This window comes from Durio zibethinus, chromosome 19 (genome assembly GCF_047325235.1).
Source record: "Durio zibethinus cultivar Kanyao isolate XHJ-2024 chromosome 19, ASM4732523v1, whole genome shotgun sequence".
Taxonomy (NCBI): Eukaryota; Viridiplantae; Streptophyta; class Magnoliopsida; order Malvales; family Malvaceae; genus Durio; species Durio zibethinus.
The window spans coordinates 8,621,942-8,633,364 of NC_143180.1; the positions used below are offsets into that span (position 1 = coordinate 8,621,942).

The following is an 11,423-nucleotide window of genomic DNA, read 5'->3' on the forward strand; positions in this document are numbered from 1 at the left end:
ATTTTGATTTGAATTTAAATAATTATCTAAAAATATTAAATTTAAATAATCTATTAAATAGAATTATTTGTTAGAAAATAAAATTTTATTAAGTTTATATATTTGGAATTGTCATTAAATTTAAAAAAAAAAAGATAAATTATGATTTAATATATTTGAATTCAAATCTTATGCAAAAATTTCAATCTTAGATAGATTTTGATTTCAATTTAAATAATTATCCAAAATATTCAATTAAATAATTTATTAAAAATTTTATTTTATAAATAAAATAATATAAATATTATTCTATGTGTCATTAAAAGAGATTATTCACCTAGACATCCACATAAGCAATTTTAATTATGTAACCTTGTATGTTATAATATAATATATATATATATATATATATATATATATATATATTAGATTCTTTTTCCTCTTTCCCTTAATCTTTGGCCTAGTTGAATCATAAGAAAAGGCTCTGGCATACTTGCATAAAAAATGTCAAAGCATGACATTCTTTACGAGACTAACTAGAAAATGCCCTCATTATATAGTGGGTTTGTGCGTTTGATTGATTTGAGTATTTATATTAATCATATGATGAGTTTTTTTTTTTATTAAATATGATGATAAGCTTTAAACACGACACATATAAATGAGATGATAGATGCGGTTAAATGATTCAATGTTCAAGAAAATAACTAAATAATATATTTTATTTTATGAAATATATTACTATTCAAAAATAATTTTTTATTTGAATTGCTTGGGTGAAATAAGGATAAGATGGTTGAAAGATTTTTTTTAACAAAATTTAACATACTCAAAAGATACCTAAAGAATGGAGGAAAAATACACTAATGCTTTTATATAAGAATAAAAGTGATACATAAATAAAATTGTTCAAACTATCGAAGAATAAAACTTAGAAGTCATATTATGAAACTTGAAAAGACTAATTGAATGTAGGTTATGATATGAGGTTACTAACTCACTATTTATGAAAATCAACTTGGGTTTATGCTAAGACATTCCACAATAGAGGTAATTCATTTATTGAGTAGGTTTTTAAGCGAGAAAAAATGATATACATATGATATTTAGCGACTTGAAAAAAATATATAATAGAGTTCCCCAAAAATATACTCTGAAGAGCCTTACTAAAAAAAGGAGTTCTTTTAAAGTATATTAATATAGTTAAAAATATGTATGAAGCAGTTATAACGAATGTGAAGACATCTGAGGGTGTGACTGATAGCTTTTCAATTATCTCAATATTGCATCAAAGCATAGCACTAAATTCCTTTTTTTTTTTTTTTGCAATAGTTATAAACGAGATTAATAGACATATCCATGACAATGTGCTATGGTGTATGTTATTTATCGATAATATAGTCTTAACTGTTGAAACTAATGATAATCATAATGTGAAATAGGAATTATAGAGGCATATACAAAAGTCTCGAGGTTTTAAATTGAGTAAATCTAAAATTGAATATATGAAATGTAAGTTTAGTAATTATAGGGAAGCAAGTGCTAGAGTGATTAAATTAGATGATGAGGTAATACCAAAGAATAATCATTTTCAATATTTGGGATCAATTATTAAAAGCAACATTGAGATAGAAAAGGGATGTAAATCATATGATTCAAACAAGATAAGTAAGGCAACAAAATGCGTTAAACATATTATGTGATCACAGCATGCCTTTAAAGTTAAAGATAAAGTTATATAAAACAACTATAAGGCTTGCATTGTTTTATGAAATTGAGTGTTGGGTCGTTAAAAAATAAAATGAGAAGAAAATGAGTGTAATTGAAATGATGATGTTTTGATGGCTATATGATAAGATTAAAAGAAAAAAAAAATGAAGAGATTTAAAAAAAATTAAGGATAATCCAAATTGAGAAAAAAAAAAAAAAGAAAAGGCCTTTTAAGATGATTTGGATATGTGAAATGTAGGCCTATCTGTACACCAAGTAAAAAAATGAGCTTATAGATTTATAAAAGATCAAAACTTCTAAAGACAAACCATGAAAGATATAAAATGTAAGTAATAAAAAATGATATGAGAGTTAAGAAAATGAATAAAAATGCTATATTTTATAAAAATGAGTGACGAAAGACTATTCAAAACTACTACTTAATATGATTCTTTTTTTTTTTTTTTTGTCTTTCATATAACAAACTTTTGAATTATTGGATATAAGTCTTGGTTTTTTATTGTTGTTCTAGAAGTTGCTAAAATTTAAACTTGCTTATTGGAATTAAGAGTATATTAGTTTATCTTAATAATTTTTTTATCAAAAATAGCTTTTTATTTTATTATATTATTTTGAAAATATTAATATATGCGAATATGAATATAATTATATTTCATTAATAATGATAATTGTATCAATAAGCAAAATATTATTAGAATAAAAATATATTAAAACTAATTATCTATAACCTACATAATTCGTATCACCACCGTATTACTAACATAATTAATATATTTTTTATTTTATTTTAAATATTTATGCTTTATTGATAACTACCATGTTAATATTTCTGTTATAAAAAATACAGATTTTTATATTATCAAAGTGTTCATTCTCAATTTGATTCAATTATTAATAACAAAAATCATGTGGACAAAGCATACGTATTGATAATTAAGATTAAAAATAATCTTAATATAATAAATTAGATTAAAAAATGCTTTGATGTGGAAAAAAAGTCGTGGAAGAAAAAATGCAAAAACTAATGAGAAAGAAATGTAAAATAACAGAAATTGACTTGTCAGTTCAGTCGTCTCCTCGCTGGCATTGTTTAATGTAATAAATAAAAGGCGAATGGTTCAGGCTCTAAGTGTAGACAATTGCCCATCCAGATTAGATAAAAAAAAATGGCCCCTGTTTTCTTTCACTTCCTCTTGGTATTGAGTGCTGCAGCAGTTGGTCATGGTCCAGCCCCACCAGATCAGGATGATTGCCGGCCAATAAGATGTAAACGCGGTGGCCCACTTGTCCGTTACCCCTTCCGATTGAAGGGCCGGCATCCGGACCACTGCGGCTCACCTGGGTTTCACCTGTCCTGCAACAACAAGAAAGAGACCGTTCTGGAGCTGCCCGTTTCGGTCAAGTTGTTGGTGAAGCGTATAGATTATGTAAGTCAGAGGATTCATGTGTATGATGAAGATGGTTGTGTCCAAAAGCAGCTTCCAAATCTCACTTTATCTGATTCCCCTTACATGTTCTTCTCATACCAAAATTCCTTCTCGGACAGTCTGGGAGACTACACTTTGTTCGAATGTTCAGCTGAAAATCGATCCTACTATGATTACCGAATGATCCCTTGCCTAAGTACGAGGCCTGGCTTCTATGTTAAATACATGAATTCTTATTATGCAAGCGGTGACCTGTTATATTGCAGGAAGACCATAGATATCTTCGAAGTTCCAGAACAAATGGTAATATCTGACCAGAAATATTTTTATTTTAATTGGAGCAAACCAGAGTGCGGATCGTGTGAAGCAAAAGGCCAAGAATGTCGTCCCAATAATACTAACGCATCGGGCACCGAGTGCTATTGCATCCCCAGGGAACATAAAGGTATGTGTATTCACCGATGATGTTCTGAGATCTAATTTTGGCGTAATTGTTAGTTTTTTTTTTTTACTAATGAATTTAGTCCAGACAATTATACACTAAGATTATCATTAAGAAGCAATTGTATGAGAATTTTTGGAGGATAAAAAACCACATGAAAACTTAGAGTTTCTTGTATTTCTATATGGTTATCCCTACTCGAGAGAAGCATTGAATCGGGTTGAGATTACTTGAAAATTTAAGTCGAGGTTAGTCAAACTTCAATAAGATACTTAATATTTTATTATTAAATTATTATACTATTAAAAATATATAAATTTTATATACTATCATTAAATTAAATAGTGACATCTCATTAATAAATAAATATAAAATTTTAAAAATCTTTAAAATAAATATTTTAAAATAAATACATAAAAATTTAATTTTTTTAAAAAAATTTATTTATTGATAACATGATATAATTTAATTTACTAATCATACATAAAATTTTATAAACTTTAATAACTTCAAACACATATTTTTATCATTAATTTTAATTTTATTATTATAATAATTAATTTTATATTCATAATTATTTTTAATTTTATTAAAATTAATTTCAATCGCTCGTCCAAATAAATCAATAATGATGAACACTTAGTGGATCCGTTGTTTAATTATTTGCGTGTATTTTGAGCAATTTGTAAGAAAATTCGTGATGAGGAAGGGGCCAAGGGAGTGAGGGATGCGCCAATTTTTACTAGAAAATTGGTGGTCTACGGCTACGAACGTCAACTAAAGGCTTGTTTTTGACCAAATTAGAACTTCGTGGAAAGTGTTGTCAAGAGCAAAATTATTTCAAAAATATCTTAGGTAACGTTTGAGCTTTGTTACAAGATCATATGATTATATTATCAGGATGATTTTATTATTTTTAATTTGAAATAATTTAATTTGGTTAGTAATAATTAATATTTAATAATTTTACATTATTGTGTTTTAAATTATTAAAAATTAAAAATTATTTTATTTAAATATATGAAATAATTATATATATTGTAATAGTTACACAAATTAGTGATTTTAATAATAGTTAAAAATAATAATTTATAAAAATTAATAATATTTTAAATATTTTATAATAAAATATAATTAAATGATTAAATTAATAAATATATTTATTGATAGATAAATTAATTTTTATAATATAATTTATGTTAAAAATATTTGAATTAAAAAATAAAATTAATCCATTAAATTCATAATAAAAGAAAAACCAAAAAATTTATATTATATACAAAATGTTTATAAAAAACAAATTATTTTTGAACTTATTATAATAAATATTAGTTTTAAAATATAAAAATTTATAATATAAAGTAATTACATGTTTAAGCAGAAGCAAATTTTTAATTCACACATTAAATAGGTAATATTGATATTATTAATTTTATGTATCACTTTATTTCGATAATTAAAGTTTTTTATCATTTTAGGTTAAAATTAAATCACCCTCCAATACAATGATCTGATCACTTTTCGTGATCGAAAATTACCATCATATACAATCATAAAATGTTTACCAAATAATAATCTAATTTTTATGTGTAAATTATTATGATTTTTGGAGTGATCATTCTATATCAAAAACTACCTTAGAGAGGTTAAAATGGAATATGATGAAGAAAATTCAAATGCAAAAGTGCAACAATATAAATGTAGAAAATTCTTTGATATTATTTTTATTTATTTCTAATAAATAAAATAAAGAATTCATTTTTCTTATAAAAGATACCTTAGTCTAAAAATTAAAAAAAAAAAGTCTACGTGTTGAAATTTAAATAAAATAAATAAATAAAACTTTTTTTTAGTGAAAAACAAAGATTAGGATACTTAGAGCATCTAACCCAACTTCTTTAACGAACTCTTGTAAGAAATTGCTTGATTATATTGAACCAATATTCCGACCAAGAACTATATATATATATATATGTATGTATGTATATTGAATCAATACTACCTTTTTGTCATGTTTTAATCTAATTTATTCAAAAGTCGAGGAAACTTTTGAGAAAGTACTTTACCTGAATTTTACATATGCGTGTCTGTCTCGAACTTGTACTTAAACACTTGCAAGGTCAATCAATTTTGAATGTTTTAGAAATTGCAAGTGCAAGAAATGAAGTTAAAGGGAAAATATTTAGACTAATTATATAGGATTACATATATTGTACTGATTTTGAGGTACATAGCGTGCTAATAACTTTTGGATGTTTTACAGGTCTAAGATCAAGGCTAATGATTTCAGGTACATCGTTGTTCGATGTATTGGTTTTAAATTGAGAAAAGAAATGATCTGATCAAGCATTTTAATTCTCTAACCACGACCTATTACTTTCCAGGTTTAGTCATAGGCACATTTCTTCTTGTAACGAGTCTTATTGGACTTTTTTGGCTGCACCATTTGCATAAAAAAGAGAAAGAGGGGCAACGCAAAATCGAGCAGTTTTTGGAGGATTACAAGGCTCTTAAGCCCTCAAGATATTCCTATGCTGATATTAAGAGGATAACATATCAATTCAAGGAAAAACTGGGACAGGGCGGTTATGGTACTGTGTATAAAGGAACACTTTCCAATGATGTTTCAGTAGCTGTCAAGGTTCTGAATAATTTCAAGGGAAATGGTGAAGAGTTCATCAATGAAGTTGGTTCAATGGGTAGAATCCACCATGTCAATGTGACTCGTTTAGTTGGTTTTTGTGCTGATGGATGTAATCGAGCTCTCGTTTATGAGTACCTGCCGAATGAGTCATTAGAGAAATTCATATTCGCAGCCAAGGGTGAGAATCGTTTCCTTAGCTTGGATAAGCTTCAGGATATTGCTTTGGGCATAGCCAAAGGTATTGAGTACCTGCACCAAGGTTGTGAGCAACGAATCCTCCATTTCGACATCAAACCACACAATATTTTGCTGGATCAGAACTTCAGTCCTAAAATTTCTGATTTTGGTTTGGCCAAGTTATGTTCCAAAGAGCAAAGTGCTGTTTCAATGACAGCGGCAAGAGGAACCATGGGCTATATTGCACCTGAAGTATTGTCTAGGAACTTCGGAAACGTTTCATACAAATCAGATGTTTATAGTTTTGGAATGCTCTTGCTTGAAATGGTTGGAGGAAGAAAAAATATCGATGTAACAGTACCAAATATGAGCCAAGTGTACTTCCCAGAGTGGGTTTATAATCGTTTAGACAAAGGAGAAGAATTAGGAATGAGTATTGAAGATGAAGAGCATGACAAGATAGCAAAGAAACTCACAATTGTTGGACTTTGGTGCATTCAATGGTATCCAGTGGATCGTCCTTCAATGAAAGATGTGGTTCAAATGTTGGAAGGAGAAGCGGAGAACCTAACAATGCCACCAAATCCTTTTGCCTCTAAAGATGAAATGAAGCCTAGAAAGCCCATTAACAGAGAACTAGCAACTATATCTGAGTAAGAATATATAAAACCACTTTTCAGATTGCAGCAGTTTTTAATTTTCTTACTTTTATATTTATGATATGTATCTCAAAGGGTTTGGAGATGTATCTTGTTAAAACTATAATTGCTGATAGCAAACAAATGTTGTTATTTTGTCATTTCATATTTTATATATTCTCATTTAGGCCGTAATTGGTGTAACCGAAAAGTAGAAGGATGAGAAGTGGGGATGGAAAGGGGAAGTAGAATGGATTTTAAGTGTATTTGGTAAGAAAGAAAAATAAGGGAAAAGAAAATAAGAAAAGTTATCATTTTTCACATTCATTAATAAAAACAAATCATTCTAAATTAGAAAGAAAAAAAGAGAGAAAATAGAAGAGGTGTGAGCATGTATTTAGATTTTTTTTATTAATTAATATATTTATATATATAATATTATATTACAAATAATAATTACAATTTTAAGTATTAAAAATTAACAAATAATTTAAAACATTTAATATTTGGAAAAATAATACTTATAACAATTGTAAATATTATTTAGATAAATTAATATTAAACACATGAAATACAAAATATATAACAAAATAAACAAATTTAACTATAAATACCAAAATAAAATTTTTAAAACAAAATAAATAATGATAAATTTTATCAATATGATAATATGTGTCTATGTTTAAGGGTGTTTAAGTCCTATCAATATAAATTTAAGACTAAAAGAAAAAAAAAATTGTATGGAAATTATTGTCCGATACCCATCAGAGTTGAACAGTGCACCGATGTTGTTCTAATCGGGGTGCACGGAGGGCTATAGCCGCCAACTGGTCCACGGGAATGCTTGCCAAGGCAAGCTACGGCTGAACTGGGGCAAAGTGATTTCCCAAACGCACTGTACTGTTGCTACACTTAAACAATGGGGCACCTGTAAAGTCGACGCTTTGTTTAATTATTTACGTGTATTTTGAGCAATTTTTTGGAAAATTGGGGATGAGGAATGCGCCAATTTTGACTAGAAAATTGGTGGTCTACGGATACTCACGTCAACTAAAGGCTTGTTTTTCTCCAAATCAGAGCTTCTGTGGAAAGTGTTGTTAGAGTAACATTATTTCAAAAATATCTTAGCTAGCGCTTGGGATTTGTTGCAAGACTGCGATGATATTATAATTATTATATTATTAAGATAATTTTATAATTTTTTATTTGAAATTATTTCATTTTATTAGCAATAATTAATATTTAATAATTTTACATTGCAATGTTTGAAATTATTAAAAATTAAATATTATTTTATTTAAAAATATGACAATAATTATACATATATAATAGTTACACAAATTAATGATTTCATGAATATTTAAAGATAATAAATTATAAAATATTAATTATTTTATAATAAAATATTATTAAATTAATAAATATATTTTTTGATAGATAAATTAATTTTTATAATATAATTTATGTAAAAATATTTGAATTAAAAAATAAAATTAATCTATTAAATTGATAATAAAAGACAAATAAAAAGATTATATTATATATAAAATATTTATAAAATTAAATTATTTTCGAACTTATTATAATAATATTAGTTTTAAAATATAAAATTTTATAATATAAAATAATTTCATTTTTAAGAGAAAGCTTGTTTTTAATTTATATATTAAATAAGTAATATTAACCATTATTAATTTCACATATTATTTTAGTCAATGATAAAAATTTCTTTTTCTTTTTATGAAAATTAAATCATTTTCCTTATAGTATTTCGATCGCTCTTAGTGATACAAGATCATCATTACATGGAATTATCAAGTATTTACCAAACAATGATCTAATCATCATGTGTAAATTATCATGATTTTTGGAGAAATCATTCCATAGCAAATATTATCTTAGAAAAGTTAAAATTGAATTTAATAAAGGAAATCCAAATGTAAATGTCCAATAATATGCAAAAAATTATTTGATAAAATTTTTATTTATTTCTAATAAATAAAATTAAGAATTCATTTTTTTATAAAAGATATCTTGGTCTAAATATAAAAAAAAAGTATAGATGTTGATATTTGAATAAATAAATAAATAAAACTTTTTTTTAGTGAAAAACAAAAATTAGGATATTCATAGGATGCTTAGCATCTAACGGAATTTCTTTAACATACTCTTGTAAGAAATTGCTAGATATATATATATATATATAGTATGTCAAAGAAGTTAGATTAGATTTGAGATGTTCATAGTTTAGGATGTTCATAGTTTAGGTTAGGTCGGGTGCAGACCAAGCTCATAGTTGTCATTAATAATTTATATGTTTATCTAATTCGATCCGAAATTTTGGATTTTAATATTTTTGAAAGCTTAACCCAAATTTAAAGTAAAATCACAAACGCATCCATTAAATTTAATTTATATAATAAAAATAAAAAGTATGATTAAATAAAATTTAATGGGATTATATTTAATTAACATATGTATAAAAATTAAAATTAAAAATTATATATATAAGTTAAAAATAAAAATTATATAAAAATAAAAATTAAATTTAATAAAGAAATATATAATTTGTATTTTTAATTTTTATATACATGTGAATTAATTTATATATAGTCACATATATATAAAAATAATAAAATTATATATATATGAGTTTGGACCAAGCCGAATTAGGCTTGAGTTTTAAATATTTTGTCTAAAGTCTTATTTGAAATTTAAACGGATCTAAAAATTGTATGCAAACTCATTTAATGCGTTTTAATTTTTTACCTAAACTTTCTCAAAACTTAAATGAATTGTCTGGCCCTTAAATAGGTCTAGGTTAAATGCTAAGTATCCTAATCTTCATTTTATATTGAATATATATTGAATCAATACTACTCCTTACTCATGATTTAATCTAATTTATTCAAAAGTTGAGGAAACTTTTGAGAAAGTATTTTACCTCAATCTTACATATGCGTGTCTATCTCAAACTTGTATTTTAAACACTTGCAAGGTCGATTAATTGAATGTTTTAGAAATTACAAGTGCAAGAAATGAAGTTAAAGGGAAAATATTTAGACTAATTATATAGGATTACGTATATTGCACTGATTTTGAGATACAAAGCGCTAATAACTTTTGGATGTTTTACAGGTCCAAGAACAAGGCTAATGATTTCAGGAACATCGTTGTTCGATGTATTGGTTTTAAATTGAGAAAAGAAATGATCTGATCAAGCATTCAAATTTTCTAACCACGACCTATTATTTTCCAGGTTTAGTCATAGGCGCATTTCTTCTTGTAACGAGTCTCATTGGACTTTTTTGGCGGCACCATTTGCATAAAAAAGAGAAAGAGGGGCAACGCAAAATCGAGCAGTTTCTGGAGGATTACAAAGCTCTTAAGCCGTCAAGATATTCCTATGCTGATAATAAGAGGATAGCTTATCAATTCAAGGAAAAACTGGGACAGGGCGGTTATGGTACCGTGTACAAAGGAACACTTTCCAATGATGTTTCAATAGCTGTCAAGGTTCTGAATAATTTCAAGGGAAATGGTGAAGAGTTCATCAATGAAGTTGGTTCAATGGATAGAATCCATCATGTCAATGTGACTCGTTTAGTTGGTTTTTGTGCTGATGGATGTAATCGAGCCCTCGTTTATGAGTACCTGACGAATGAGTCATTAGAGAAATTCATATTCGCAGGCAAGGGTGAGAATCGTTTCCTTAGCTTGGATAAGCTTCAGGATATTGCTTTAGGCATAGCCAAAGGTATTGAGTACCTCCACCAAGGTTGTGAGCAACGAATCCTCCATTTCGACATCAAACCACACAATATTTTGCTGGATCAGAACTTCAATCCTAAAATTTTTTATTTTGGTTTGGCTAAGTTAGGTTCCAAAGAGCGAAGTGCTGTTTCAATGACAGCACCAAGAGGAACCATGGGCTATACTGCACCTGAAATATTGTCTAGGAACTTCGGAAACGTTTCATACAAATCAGATGTTTATAGTTTTGGAATGCTTTTGCTTGAAATGGTTGGAGGAAGAAAAAAATATCGATGTAACAGTGCCATATATGAGCCAAGTGTACTTCCCAGAGTGGGTTTATAATCATTTAGACAAAGAAGAAGAATTAGGAAATAGTATTGTAGATGAAGAGCATGACAAGATAGCAAACACTATAAGGTTTTAGGCTTTTAGTGACATTTTTTTCAACGTTTAGCGCGTTTATAAATGCCATTAAAAGATTTGCAATGTTTGCAAAAAACGTCATTAAGAGTATCGGTTATATACGCGCGGGAAAATAACGACGTTTTTTATAAATACCGCTATTTTAGTAGTGTTTGTATTTAAAAAACGTCACTAATTTAGTGGAATTTGTATAAAAAAAATGCCAT

General features: G+C 26.8%; 1 protein-coding gene and 1 pseudogene across 1 annotated transcript; both read left to right on the plus strand.

The window, feature by feature from the left end:
• The first annotated feature begins 2,837 nt into the window (after positions 1 to 2,837).
• LOC149513426 (rust resistance kinase Lr10-like) lies at positions 2,838 to 7,199 on the plus strand. Its single transcript, XM_089748542.1, has 3 exons — positions 2,838 to 3,582; positions 5,843 to 5,869; positions 5,964 to 7,199. The coding sequence occupies exons 1-3, from the start codon at positions 2,877 to 2,879 to the stop codon at positions 7,055 to 7,057; spliced, it is 1,827 nt and encodes a 608-aa protein (XP_089604668.1). The 5' UTR covers positions 2,838 to 2,876; the 3' UTR covers positions 7,058 to 7,199.
• Positions 7,200 to 10,165: 2,966 nt separating this feature from the next.
• Positions 10,166 to 11,218, plus strand: LOC149513427 (rust resistance kinase Lr10 pseudogene; annotated as a pseudogene).
• Positions 11,219 to 11,423: the final 205 nt, after the last annotated feature.

Coding starts and splice junctions, on each gene's coding strand:
- LOC149513426 (XM_089748542.1), top strand. CDS start 2,877: ATGGCCCCTGTTTTCTTTCACTTCCTCTTGGTATTGAGTGCTGCAGCA. Junction 3,583..5,842: donor CATCCCCAGGGAACATAAAG/GTATGTGTATTC, acceptor GATGTTTTACAG/GTCTAAGATCAAGGCTAATG. Junction 5,870..5,963: donor ATCAAGGCTAATGATTTCAG/GTACATCGTTGT, acceptor ATTACTTTCCAG/GTTTAGTCATAGGCACATTT.